Source organism: Piliocolobus tephrosceles, chromosome 6, assembly GCF_002776525.5.
Source record: "Piliocolobus tephrosceles isolate RC106 chromosome 6, ASM277652v3, whole genome shotgun sequence".
Taxonomy (NCBI): Eukaryota; Metazoa; Chordata; class Mammalia; order Primates; family Cercopithecidae; genus Piliocolobus; species Piliocolobus tephrosceles.
The window spans coordinates 38,890,214-38,905,192 of NC_045439.1; the positions used below are offsets into that span (position 1 = coordinate 38,890,214).

The 14,979-nt window shown below is 43.1% G+C and overlaps 1 protein-coding gene across 1 annotated transcript in view; it reads right to left on the reverse strand.

Moving 5' to 3' along the window:
• Nucleotides 1-14,979, reverse strand: part of ARG2 (arginase 2) — a 34,695-nt gene that overhangs the window by 4,759 nt on the left and 14,957 nt on the right. Inside the window, exons 3-5 of the mRNA XM_023182377.1 lie at nt 4,653-4,830; nt 1,119-1,278; nt 166-260 (exon numbers count right to left, since the gene is read on the reverse strand). Coding sequence (XP_023038145.1) covers nt 166-260; nt 1,119-1,278; nt 4,653-4,830 — 433 coding nt within the window. The remainder of the gene's footprint in view (nt 1-165; nt 261-1,118; nt 1,279-4,652; nt 4,831-14,979) is intronic.

Consider the following 14,979-nt stretch of genomic DNA (forward strand, 5'->3'; position numbering starts at 1 on the left):
GGAAGGAGTCCTTAGTTTAAAGAGCATTTTTAATAAATGCATATTTGGGGGAGGGGGTGGGTTTGTTGTAGTGACCTACAATAGACCAAGTCGAGCATCAGCGTTTCAAATGGAACATAATTGGCTAGGACGGGCCCTAAACTTCAGCCAAATGTATCAACTTACTGTTCAGGAGGGTCCACGTCTCTTAGACCAATATACACAATACTTGGGGAAGAGATACAAGGTTTGATCCAGGAAAATCCTGGTAGTTGTGGTACCTATGAAAGGGAGGAATAGACAGGATTAATCAAGAATTCTTGGTCTCACCAAGATCATCACCATGTGCCTCCCTGGGTATGCAATCTACTTTCTTCTGCCACCCACAGGGTAAGTTCAGAGCAACACAGGACACACTCCTCGGGGAAGGAGAAGTGATACAAGGTGGGAATGTTTCAGAAGGGCAGCTGAGGAACAGTAGTGCTTTCTCACGAAGAATAAAATCTCTAAGGTTGTCTTGGTTTCTCATTAACTTACCTAGTAGCAGGAATACTGCTGATTAGCCCTTTTCTATCCCATTGCACATTACTGACTTGTTTACAGATTGGTTCTTGAAGCATAACCTGGTTGCCATCTCAAGTTGGCCAACAGCCGACACAGGACTTCTGCCCAGTGAATAATCTTTGTAGTGTCCTGGTTTGACTTGGTCTCTCACTGAGGGGAGGGATATACAGATTCTAGTCTATGCCTCACAGGGACTCCCATATCTTCTGAGCTGCTCAGGAAAATGTTACCCAGAGGTCATCATGGTTTTATTTGTCTTCTAGATCAGTGTGTCTGAGAATATGGCCTGGGAGCCTCTAACCAAGACGTCCTCAGGCTATGGGTAGACCAGTCGCTATAGTTACTACCCCTTCTTGCTTTCTTGCAAGGTTATGAGCCCCCCACCCAAAGAACAGGGACCATGTCCTAGTCTTTATACCCGTAGCATCTGGCAGACTGCCTGGTCCATAATAGTGATGAACAAATGAAGGAGTGGTAATCCACACTCAACCCCACCCTTCACCACAATCTTACTGAACTAGACCAACCCCAGCAAAACCCTGCAAGCATCCACCTTTTCATTTCGGCCCACTGACCTTGTCCTGTAGTTCTCTGAGGAGAAATGAAACTGGCTGTCCATGGAGATTTCCTGATGAAGTGGTAAGGGGTGTGTTGATGTCAGCATGGGCATCAACCCAGACAACGCAAAGGTCTGGGCAGTGTCGGGCATGGCCGCTAATGGTACCAATTGCCAGGCTGCAAAGAACAAATATAATCTTGAAGGCCCTCTGCTTGGCAAACATGACCAATAACAAATGTCCTCAGCCAAAACAACTTATACTCTCTCCACAGGGCAAACCAGGGCCTAGATGGAGGCTGGGTTTGGGTGAAGCAAGACCTGTAGTTGTAGTTCCCAAAGATTAACTTTGAGTGATTTAGACAGGAAGAAAAAATATAAAGCCCTAGAGATTCCAAGCTGGTGACTGGCTGCCCTGCAGTGTGACAGATGTCACTGCTGTCTGCAAATCCACGTAATTTTATCCATTAGCCCTGGCTCAAAAAAGAACCTCAAATATTTGTTCAATGAATGAAATCAAGTTAAGCCAGACAAGATGGTTTACACCTGTAATCCTAGCTACTCAGAGAGCTGAGGTGAGAGGATCACATGAGCCCAGGAGTTCAAGACCAGCCTGGGCAACATAGTGACACCCTGTCTCCAAAAGTGAAACAAAATAAATCTTGGTAAATGATATGGTCTACAGGTAACAACTCACCAAACTGAAAGAAAAGCTCTTGGAGACGTTTACAGGGTAAACCAATTAAAGACCTCATTTAGACCACTAAGTAAAAAGATTTATTGCATGTTACCTTATATATATTAGCATGGCATTCAATTTTTTTTTTTTTTTTTTTTGAGACAGAGTCTTGCTGTGTTGCCCAGGCTGGAGTGCAGTGGTGCAATCTCGTCACTACAACCTCCACCTCCTGGGTTCAAGCTATTTTCCTGCCTCAGCCTCCCGAGTAACTGGGATTACAGGCACATGCCACCACACCTGGCTAATTTTTTGTATTTTTAGTAGAGATGGAGTTTGAACATGTTGGCCAGGCTGGTCTTGAACTCCTGACCTCAAGTGATCCACCCAGCTGGGCAGTGTCAGGCATGGCCACTAATGGTACCAATTGCCAGGCTGTAAAGAACAAATATAATCCAAAGTGCTAGGATTACAGGCTTGAACCACCATGCCCGGCCTCAAATATTCTTAAAAGTGTTTTTCTGTTTTTGCCTTTCCTTGTCCTTGGGCTCTGCTTAAATTAGCCAACTGTCCTGTCTCAATTCTAAGAATACACCTGATGCAATAAATGTGGGAGAACTTCCCAGTAACCAAGGAATTTGACATACATGGGAAATGCAGCTTAAGCATCTTAGGACTGCAACCATCCTTCTTGGTCAATATAGCATGAGACAGCTATTCTAGGCTCCATGTCCCACACTGGTTGGGTCTTTTGAGGAATAGCATGGTCTAGTGAAAAGGTAGTGGATTAAGTCAGAATACTAGAGTTTTAGTCCAGGAAGAGCTGTGTGACTGAAGACAAAGCATCTAATTTCTTCAGACTTCAGTTTCCTTTTCTATGAGATAGGGATAATAATAATACTTGACCTGTGTAAACCAGAGTTGCTTTGATGATTAAGGTAGTAATATATGTTATACCACATAAAAGGAGGAGTGACCTAAAAATAAAAATGCCTCTTCTTGAAAATGTTCAACAGTTATTCAAGTTATGCACTCATCCCTTCCTCTGTAGAATTTCAGATTGCCTAGGTTTTAACATTGAGCCGGTAATCAGTAACATGGCTGCAATACAGATAGCCACAAGAAAAGAAAACAAGATCTCTGGTAATCACATTGATCAGTGGTCCCCAAACAGTGAGACTTGACCAGAAGTCAGACCAGAAGACAGACTAAATTTCCAGAGACCACACTGAGAAAGGAGGCAGGAGACTTGCCCACTGGTTACTTTAATTGAATGGCCTTGTCATCTCAGTAGAGAACCTGGGTGTGACCATTTTCTTCAACCTGAGTCTTTTTTTTTTTTTTTCCTCCCAAGGAGGAATCTGCCTGCTTCTCCAGATTTAACAAAGATTTCATTTCTGTTCAGTGATCTGAAAAGCTCTCTCAGCACCTCAGGGAAAATAATCACCAGAAGAGTCACACTGGATTTGAATTCCAGCTCTCTTTCCTGGTTCTAGACCTTGCATAAGTTTTCTTTCTTTCTTATTTATTTTTAAGAGAACTGATCTCACTGTGTTGCCCAGACTGGCCTCAAACTCCTGGGCTCAAGGGATCCTCCCACCTCAGCCTCCTGAGTAGCTGGGCCTGCAGGTGTGCACCACTGTGCCCACCTTGGATAAGTTCTCATATGTCTGTCCCTACATGCTTCCAGCAGTAAATGATAAAACCATATCTACCACATAGCATTGTTAGCAGGATGAACTGAGAATATGTATGGAGTGCTCAATATTCCTAGTACTTCAGTGCCTTTTTCCTACCAAAGACTTCATTGCTTAGTTCAAATCACATTCCCTTGTGAAATCTATTTTAGTCCAGATTGATCTTTCTCCTTTGAAATTCTGTAGAATTCAATATTGTTGTTTTATTCCATGTATATTTATTTCATCTAGGCCTTAATATATCACAAATTTCCTACAATCTGTAGCACTGCTGAGAAAATGTCAGAACAGTGCTCAATCAAGTACATGCTGATTCAGGAGGAGACAGGATCAAAGGACTGATTGCATGAGTCACTAGGGTCCATATTGTGGAGGCAGAAAATGTATGCATGGCTGGGCACAATGGCTCACGCCTGTAATCTCAGCACTTTGGAAGGCCTTGGTGGAAGGATCGCTTGAGCTCAGGAGTTCAAGACCAGTTTGGGCAACATGGCCAAACCCCCTCTCCACAAGAAATACAAAAATGAGCCAGGCATGGTGGTGTGCACCTGTAGTCCCAGCTACTTGGGAGGCTGAGGTAGGAAGATGGCTTGAGCCCAGGAGGTGGAGGTTGCAGCAAGCTGAGATCATGCCACTGTACTCCAGCCTGAGAGACAGAGCCAGACCCTGTCAAAGAAAGAAAGAAAGAAAGAAAGAAAGAGAGAGAGAGAGAGAGAGAGAGGGAGGGAGGGAGGGAGGGAGGGAGGAAGGAAAATGTAATAACATGCCAAAGGGGATTTCTAACAGTTCTGTTAGCAGAAATGCTAACAAAAACTCTCAAATTCAGCCTATCAATGGATCTTTCTAATTCTCCAAAGTCAAAAGATAGTGTCTCAAGAAAGCTTCCCAGGAGACAAACATGTAACACAGTGCCTAGGAACCTTGCCTAGGCACACGAACCTCTGAACTTGCTGTGTCTGAATGTACATGTTCTTACTGTACAATGTGTCATACAAAGAAAGCCACGGTGCCCCTTCAGCAGCTCAGGGTCTTAGACATTTAAATGCTGTTTATTTTAATATCTACCCTCAAAATTCTGTAGAGTATTTTTCTCCAGATGAGGAAACAGGTAAAGAAGCTAAGTGATGAGCCCAAAGCATCATGTAATCCAGCCCCTCACCACCCCTGGCTCCCAGCTTACCTGTGGTCTCCTCCCAGTGTGACACAGCTATAGCCATCTGACACAGCTCTGCTAACCACCTCAGCCAGTTCCTGGTTGGCAAGACCCACTGAGCGCGGATTCACTATCAGGTTGTTGTAGAGATCATCTTTGGGTACTGGAGTAAAACTCAAATCTCCAAAGTCTTTTAGGTGGCAGCCTGGAAACAAATGAGGGATGGCAAGATGAATTTTCTGTGCTATCTCCAACTCTTACTAGCCTAGGCCACAATGATAATATGTGACAAAGTACACATCATAATCATTTTGTCACAGCAAAATTTAAAATGTCAAATGATTGTGGGAAGATTATCTTGATCCTATTATGAATAGTTTCGCAGATGTTGGAAACTGGAACTAAGAGATGTCAATTGACTTAACCCAGCAATAAAAAAGTGGTGAACAGGGCCGGGCGCGGTGGCTCAAGCCTGTAATCCCAGCACTTTGGGAGGCCGAGACGGGCGGATCATGAGGTCAGGAGATCGAGACCATCCTGGCTAACACGGTGAAACCCCGTCTCTACTAAAAAATACAAAAAACTAGCCGGGCGACGTGGCGGGCGCCTGTAGTCCCAGCTACTCGGGAGGCTGAGGCAGGAGAATGGCGTAAATCCGGGAGGCGGAGCTTGCAGTGAGCTGAGATCCTGAGATCCGGCCAGTGCACTCCAGCCGTCTCAAAAAAAAAAAAAAAAAAAAAAAAAAAAGGTGAACAATTAGACCTCAAATATCCCAGAGTGATAGAGTAAAAGTAAAATATCAAAAAGAACCAACAATTTTAAAGAAAATTAAGAACCAACAATTTTAAAGGAAATTAAGTACTACTAATTTAGCAAAAATACACAGAGATTCTCTTTTTTTTTTTTTTTTAACTTTATTTTTGTAGAAATGAGGTCTTGCTATGTTGCCCAAGCTGGTCTCGAACTTCTGACCTCAACTGATCCTCCCACCTCATCCTCCCAAAGTGCTGGGATTATGGGCATGAGGCACCATGCCTGTCCAAGAAATTCACATATTACAATCTTTTATAAATAAAAAGCCAATCTGAAACATTCTAAAAGAAATATCTAACCTTTATTGATTATTTACAAGATCCCAGGCATTGTTCTAACTGCTCAACATAAATTCTTATTTAAGATTCAGAACAATTCTGTGAGGCAACTAAAATGTGCCTATTCTGTGGATGAGGAAACTGAAGCCAAAGAGAAGTAACCACCCAAGTTACATAGCTGTTAAGTTGCAGAATCAGGATCCGAATCTAGGCCATCTGGCTCCAAAGTTTGTACAGGTTGAGTACCCGTTATCCAAAGGCTTGGGACCAGAAGTGTTTTAGACTTTTGTTTTATTTTTTCGGATTTTGGAATATTTGCATTATGTATATTGAGAAATCTTAGGGATGGAACTCAAGTCTAAACACAAAACTTGTGTTTCATACAGACTTTATACACATAACCTGAAGGTAATTTTATATATTTTAAATCATTTTGTGCATGAAACAAAGTTTGTGCACACTGAACCATCAGAAAACGAAGGTGTCACTATCACAGCCACCCATGTGGACAATCTGATTGTTTGGCATCACCGTCTTCCTGACTGTGAATTTATATGCTACTGATAGGCAGTAATTTTCTTGCTTTTTCACACATAGGTACTTAACAGCAGAAAATGTGACATACCATTAATACAGTGTGTTCAGGGTAACTTGTAATGTCATATTGGTGCTCAAAAAGTCTCAGATTTTGGAAGACTTCCGATTTTGGATTTCTGTATTAGGGATGCTCAACCTCTATCCTTTACTATGCAATTTGTCTCCTAAGGAATTCCTGATGAGTCCAGCACTTTAAGAACTAGTGCTATATTCTCACAGCTTTGAATATTTTCCCACCTAAGTTGGATGCTACATTTAGGGTGAGGACTAAATAATGTGACTCCATCAAACAGGGATCTGAACTATCAGAGAACAGAACATTGACATAGATTGTATTCTTAGGGTCCCGGTATTGGTGGGGAAGGGGCAGTAACAAGGTAGACATGGCATATCTTAATATTGGCAGAGATTTGTGTTAAAGGTTTGGATTAAGAGCAGCATAGACTCATCATGAATTTAAATTATAATTTTGAGCTTTACCTCTTGAACCCAAACTCGATCCAAAGCCAAAATTCTGAGGATATATAAAAATAAAAAATGACCATAACAAATACCCATGAGGCCAACCAAGGAATTGCTACCAAGAGATATTGGAAACAAGACAGAAAACTTTATCCTATTCTTTTTTTCCTCCCCAGCCCTTGTGTCACCCAGACCTATTCTTAAAGGTAAGATACACCTACAGCAAGAATTCTGTATTTATCTTTTGGCCATTACACTTTAAGGAATGGTCATATAAAAGGCCCTGACCTGGAGAAGATCCAGACAACTAGATAAAAATGTAGCGGGGGCAGGGGTAGGAGGAGAAAAATATGACAACAGGCCAAAGACATTATGAACCAAGAGAAAAATGTGAACCAAATAAAACATCTATAAAAATCTTTTATTAAAAAAAAGACAAAGAGGTATGAGTAAAGTCATTATGGACTTCAAATCTCAAAATATGGAGAGGATACTTTAGATTTAAGAGAATGAAAGTTTTAATTAACCTTCAAGTCAATATCAAGTCTTTACTCTGTTGACAACTCAATCCTGGACTTCACAGACCTTTTTTTTTTGGTTTTGTTTTTGAGACAAAGTCTTGCACTGTCACTCAGGCTGGAGTGCAATGGCACAATCTTGGCTCACTGCAATCTCCACCTCCTGGGTTCAAGCAATTCTCCTGCCTCAGCCTCCTGAGTAGCTGGGATTACAGGTGTGTGCCACCATGCCCGGTAAATTTGTTTTTATATTTTTAGTAGAGACAGGGTTTTGCCATGTTGGCCAGACTGGTCTCGAAGTTCTGACCTCAAGTGATCCGCCTGCCTCAGCCTCCCAAAGTGCTGGGATTATAGGCATGAGTCACCACGCCCAGCCTACTGCACAGATCTTGGACAATTCCTGGATGTTTCTACTTTCTATTTTTTTTTTTTTTTTCTGAGAGAGAGTCTTGCTTTGTCGCCCAGGCTGGAGTGCAGTGGCCGGATCTCAGCTCACTGCAAGCTCCGCCTCCCGGGTTTATGCCATTCTCCTGCCTCAGCCTCCCGAGTAGCTGGGACTACAGGCGCCCGCCACCTCGCCCAGCTTGTTTTTTGTATTTTTTTAGTAGAGACGGGGTTTCACCGTATTAGCCAGGATGGTCTTGATCTCCTGACCTCGTGATCCGCCCGTCTCGGCCTCCCAAAGTGCTGGGATTACAGGCTTGAGCCACCGCGCCCGGCCTTCTACTTTCACCTCCATGTTTTGTTTATCTCAGCACTGTCCTTAAATCACATCAACCATTAGGTTCTTATTAGATGTAAGACACCAGGGTATGCCTGCTGATTTGTAATATTAGGTGTACAATTATAACAGATTTATATACCCTTTATAAATTTATATTTTGGTCATTGCACTTTAAGGAATAGTCATAAAAAGGCCCCAAACTGGAGTTAAATAATATTAACTAACTTTTCAGAACTATTTGCCAAGCGCTTTCATTCAATCCTCATATGACCAAGAAATACAGGGGAATTAAAGTGCTCAATCCAGTGGATGAGTCACAGAACTTGGGGACTGCCCAAGTCCAATCATGCAAACCAGGATGTGGACTCAGATAAACGTGAGAGAAAACAGTACTCACTTGTATTAGAAAAAAGCTGCACAAAGCCTAAAAAATGAACCTAAAGAGAATTTGGCAATCTTACAGCAACATTCCCCAGGAAGAGAGATTGAATTTCATAGGATTTTGGTCGCTAATTCAGGCCATCACTCTGCTCTCGTTACAGGTGCTGGAAGGGTACTAACTTCTGTCGGGGGTTCATCAGATTAATTCCCAACCTGGGTGGTGGATTCTGTCAACATTGTCCAACTCCATTTACTCTGATGCCATCTCACCAAACAGCCTTCTGGCTATTCAGTTGGTTTCTCACATGCCTTAATATGGGCAAGAGCTTCTAGACAGTGGACGCTGGAAGGACAACTGCTTAACATAATTATGCATGGGCACTTAGGTTGGTCCAGCACCATTGGCATGAGTCTGTGGGTCTGAAAGCCTGATGAGCTATGCACTCAGCAACCTTGTGTTTCTGCATCCACAAAGCTAAGGGTCAGCCCCCTCTAAAGGGATTAATACCTTGAAAGGCCCTGCCTGAGTGGCCTACTTTCCTGTTCCCAACTCTGCTCTTTTTTTGCCCCCCTAGAATATTCAGGAAGAACCAACTCTGCTCTATAATTTGCACAGTTTCAGTGCCACGTAAGGACTTGTGACAATGAGTCCTAAAGGAGTCAAAGAAGTTCACTGAGGATCAGGGGCATCAAAGAAGAACTCCTATGACAAACAGTTTGTACTTGCACTGTTTTGCTTTCTTCCCCCTCTTCCCTTACTGGCAGTTGAAATTCTCTGTAAAATTGGATGATAACGTGTATAACAGAGGTCCCAAACCTACTCCCCAGGTTTTACTACTGTATCCTTTCAGACTTTAATCATTTTTTTCCCTTTTTTTTTGGATTATTAGTAGAGACAGGGTCTCACTGTGTTTTCCAGGCTGGTCTCCAACCCTGGGCTCAAGTAATTCTCCCATCATGACCTTCCAAAGAGCTAGGATTACAGGTATGAACCACCATGCCTGGCCTAGTTATAAGCATAATACGTAATATTATTTTAAGTAAGGTTATTAGAGTAAATTAACTGCCATAGCAACTCCCCCCAAATAATGGCTGAAACACAGTTTATTTCTTGTTCATTTAACATCCAGGGTAGGTATTCCAGGTCAGCAGGAGGCTTTCCTTTATGCAGTAATTCAGAGACCTGGCTTGTGGCTTCCATATCTAGGACTTTGCCATCTGTGTGGCTAAGTCTAGGTCTCTCCAGGTTCAAGGCAGCAGGAGGGAAAGCAAGCATTGAGAAAGCACACCTCCTCTTTTCGAGACTCTGGCCTGAAAGTGGCACATTACTCCTGCTCACTTTTGGCACTGGCCAGCAAATGCAGGTCTAGCTTATGTCCAGAAGAGAATGAGAATGGATTTTGGTGGATAGCTAGCAATCTATGCCACAGTGAGTACTTTTTTATTCTACTGCCATCACCTTTAAGAACAAAATATGAAAGTTGCTCTAGGATTACAAATTTATGTTAAACTATTCTAATTACAGAACTGAATCAACAAATATATGTCAGCCTGATGTCACCTCTTAAGAGCTTTCTCCTCTAATGCCCTCTGTGCCAATAGTATTGAGGTACCCAAAGGACTAGTAGAACAGGACCCTAGTTCTAGGATTATCTGAATCCTGGTTCTAGTATGTTGTTGTAGAAAACATGAATTGTAACCCATCTGCTACAGTTTTTTTTAAGAGGAGTGAGAGGCTGATGGGACGTTAACATTTTGTAAGAGCAGGATGAACTGGGTAATATTAAAGCTATTCCTTTTTGTCACTCAGGCTGGAGTGCAATGGCGCGATCTCAGCTCACTACACCCTCCGTCTCCCAGGTTCAAGGGGTTCTCCTGCCTCAGCCTCCCAAGTAGCTGGGATTACAGGCATGCACCACCATGCCCAGCTAATTTTTGTATTTTTAGTAGAGACAAGGTTTCGCTATGTTGGTCAGGCTGGTCTTGAACTCCTGACCTCAAGTGATCCTCCCACCTCAGCCTCCCAAAGTGCTAGGATTACAGGCATGAGCCACCATGCCCAGCCTTAAAGCTATTTCTTTATCAGAGTGCTGTGGCAAATTCTTCTGGTTCATAGGTCATAAGAAATGGTCTCGCTAATTTTTCATGAAGCTTAGGGTAATGATGAAAAATGCGAACATTGTAACGTGTAAGGAATATGTGTCTGGCTGTTATGCCTGAGGGAACTTTCCCTTTCTCTAACTGTGCATCAAGTCAACTCATCTGTAAGTCCAGGTCAGGTGAGACCTAGTGTTTCGTTGCTGCTCTTTCTTCTCTTTTAAGAGGACATTGTAGGACAAGAGGAGCCTGAAACTTCAAGGAAGTTCTCATGTCAAACAGATTTGGAAGCAATGTGAAAGGCTCTCATTTTTCACTTACTGTTTATACACTGGCACAGCCTTGTAGGTTCTCTCCTGAGTGCTGGTAATAAAATACACCGAGTACTACTCTGATCTTTCAGGCCCCAGATGTTACCTTTGGCCTTGATAAACCTCTCCAGGCTCTATCAGAGTGGAACAAGGACACAAGTGCATCAACAGAATGATGCAACCAGGCAGTAAGGAAGAAACCAAAACAGCCTTACCTGACCTTAGCAATATCTGTGAACAGCACTTCTATTTCAGGGCTAGTGAGTAAATCCCTGAAAGAAGCCAGAGACAGGAAATGGATAATAATTGTCTGCCTGTACACACCACATTGTGCTACACATTCTACAGATAGGTGCACATTCTCGCATCCTCTGCTGGTATCACTATCCACACATTGCAGAGGAAGAATTTCAGCAAGGCTAAATAGCTCCAACTGTTTAACAGCAACTGAATCACCCTTTGGTTAGAGACTCATATAATTACTTGATGAGTGAGGTTTATTTTTTATTTTATTTGACAGCATAGGACTATCCCATTCTCCCTACTGCTGTGACCCCTGTTGCTACCAGGGCTCTTAGCAAGTCAAGAGAGATGGGTTTCAAAGTGGGCTGACACACAGGAGGGTCTGCTGAGCCACAGGCAGCCCATTGGTAGAATAACAGACATGGAGAAAAGCTAGGGCCCTCTTAGTGTGCAGTTTTTCCAAATTGTTTCTACATATGAATAGGATAGAAATGTTTGTGACTTGTCAGGAATAACAAATCAGTGAAATCAGGAGAAAAACAAAGACTCTGCATCCTCACTTGGTGCTGAGAGGGTACTAATGGCTTTTAAAGTTACAGACTCAAATATTATACATGGCAGATTTAGCCCCATGCAAAAGGAATTCTTGGAAATTAATTTTAAAAAAAAGTTTTTAATTGTTTGTTTTAGATGGAGTTTTGCTCTTTCACCCACGCTGGAGTGAACTGGCACAATCTTGGCTCACTGCAACCTCCACCCAACGGATCAAGGAATTCTCCTGCCTCAGCTTCCCGAGTAGCTGGGATTACAGGTGCCTGCCACCATGCCCGGCTAATTTTTGTATTTTCAGTAGAGACAGGTTTCACCATGTTGCCCAGGCTGGTCTGGAACTCCTGACCTCAGGTGATCCACCCGCCTCGGAGTCCCAAAGTGCAAGGATTATAGGTGTGAGCTGCCGCGCCCAGCCGAATTCCTGGAATTTTAAAGGGATGCGACTGCTAATTGTTAGAACAAGGTTGTACCTGAAATACTAGCTTATTAAAAATAAAGTTGCAATGTTACTAGAAGTCCAAACTGGAGGGTGGGGAATGGGGGATGCCAGGGTTAATTCAGGCCATTTGAAGTAAGTAGAAATTTCTCTTATCCATAAAATGTAATTTGGGCAATAACCTTTGGAGAGACTGTTATTTAGGTAAACTCATTTGGTTACTACCAATAAAATGCAGAGATCTGAATTTTATTTGGTGCATTTAGCTCCCAAAGACTGTACAACCTCAAGGACCTTGTCTCTTTTTTTTTGAGGCAATCTTACTCTGTCACCCAGGCTGGAGTGGCACAAACATGGCTCATTGCAGCCTCAACCTCTCAGGCTCAAGCAATTCTCACATATCAGCCTCCAGAGTAGCTGGGACTACAGGCATGTGCCACCACACCCAGCTAATTTGTATTTTTTTTGTAGAGACAAGGTTTCTCCATGTTTCCCAGGCTGGTCTCAAACCCCTGGCCTCAGGCAATCCACCCGCCTCAGCCTCCCAAAGTGCTGGATTACAGGTGTGAGCCACTGTGCGCCCAGCCAAAGAACCATGTGTCTTGAGATACCTGTTCCAGTTCATTTCTTCAGAGTTCCAGAGGAGACAGCTCCAACCAGCCCTTGTAACATCTCCTTCCTCCCCACTCTGCTCTCATATTGCCTCCGTGACAGGTAGGTTTTCTCAGAGGCAGTGAGGACCATGACTGAGAAAGACAGGGGCACAGATAGTGGCACTGGGGACTCAAGGAAAGTGACTGTGGGGATCCAGGCCAGTCACTTCAGAACATATCCATCTAACATACACCAGCGTTAACCTCGAGAGCAAATGATACAAATACGGTGTTAATAGATGCCTTTGCATGAATGTGATCCTTGAGTTAAAATATATATATGAATACAAAATACACTTGAAAATTTAGTTCAAGATAGTAACTGAGATGATTTACAACATCAGTTATGTTTCCTGATAATTGGTTCTCCAGTTACATCTGTCCTTCTTGCCTAAGGAGAACAGATGCTGTCATCTTCTAAAGATAGGCTTTGGAATGTACACCTCTCTGAACCAAACTCATGTCAACCCTCTGAGCACCTGTAGACCATGATGAGCCAGCTCAGGCTTTCTCAGACAGACTGTCAGCTGATGGCACCCTAGAACCTGGTTCCAGCACAGGCAGGGGTGGAGGTAAGAGGAGGATTGCTCTGGCTTCATGAAGTCACATAACCATATCCATTCAGAACAAGACTGTTGAGCTCCTCTGAGAAGACAAGACCTGCTATTGTTAACATGTTGACAAAACTTCAATCTTTCCAGTAGCTAATGAGAAGAAGAAATAGCAACAGTCCCCAGGAATAAAATACTGTTCTTTAGAGCATGTGATGTTTGAAAATTGTTTACACCTTGGTGCAGTGCTCTACACCTGTAATCCCAGCACTTTGGGAGGCCGACGCGGGTGGATCACTTGAGGTCAGGAGTTCGAGACCAGCCTGGCCAACATGGTGAAACCCTGTCTCTACTAAAAATACAAAAATTAGCTGGACATGGTAGCACATGCCTGTAGTCCCAGCTACTCGGGTGGCTAAGGTAGGAGAATTGCTTGAACCCGGGAGGCAGAGGTTGCAGCGAGGTGAGATCGTACCACTGCATTCCAGCCAGGGAGACAAAGTGAGACTGCATCTCAAAAAGAAAAAAAAAAAATGGTTACACTCTGCCTTGTTCCAGAAAGAATTTTTAAAAAGACACATCAGGCTGGTGACTACAGCTTTGCAAATTACCAGTTTTGATGGGTAGCTCCCTGCCCCAGGCCCTGGGCTAGCATCCTGGTGAGTCTGCCCAAGAAACCTCAAACCAGCAGACTGCATTCCCTACTACTTTGGGCTGAAAGCACAGAATACTCAGACAGCCTCAGTTAGCCAAATGCTACACTGGATGCAAAGAAAAGAAGCCCTGCCATCTGCCCACTAACTTCCTAGGACAGTCCAGATGTCTAGTCAGGTTCAGTTTCTAAACCTGTCCTACCTCACATAGTGGTTTCAATGAGGTAACAAGGGAAGACCTGACACATGCTAGAGATTACAGATCAGTTCAACTGGATGAGGCATCTTTGTGGTTTTTCTCCCCACCCTATCCTTTTCCTTTTCCTTGAAACTGATGGTGTAACCTAAGACTTCCCGAAATCTGTAATATTGCTATATCATTTTAATAAAACAGTTTCTGGTGAGAAGTAGCAAACAGGCTGGCCGTAGTGGTTCATGCCTGTAATCCCAGCACTTTGGGGTCTAAGGCAGGAGGACTGCTTGAGGCCAGAGTTCAAGACCAGCCTGGGCAACATAGCAAGACCCCATCCCTACTAGAAAAAAAAAGAAGTGGCAAACAAATGCAGACCCACTGATTTCTCACTGGAACGGCTCTTAAAGAGTCCTGCTCTCACACATAGTTTGAATTTCCTACATTCCCTATAAAAGAATATAAAGGCAAGGCCAAGTAAATCTTAGAACACCGCTTCTCTGAAATCCCTAACCACAATGCCACAACCTGCAGTGACTCAACTCTTGGGTCACACAGGAAGGTGTTTTCTACTTCTTTTTCTAGGCTGTGGTTCTCTTCTCTTGGCATAGAGGAGGGAGCCAGAAAGGGTCCATTTTTCTTCCCTTCAAAGCTGAGCATTACCACATATATTTATTCTCAATACTGGATTACAGGTGTGAGCCACCGTGCGCCCAGCCAAAGAACCATGTGTCTTGAGATATCTATCCCAGTTCATTTCTTCAGAGTTCCAGAGGAGACAGCTCCAACCAGCCCTTGTAACAGCTCCTTCCTTCAAGGTTTGGTCATTAATAGAGAGGGATAAGTAAATGTATTCAAAGATTAAATTATCTAAGCCAACCACTGTAATCTCTTA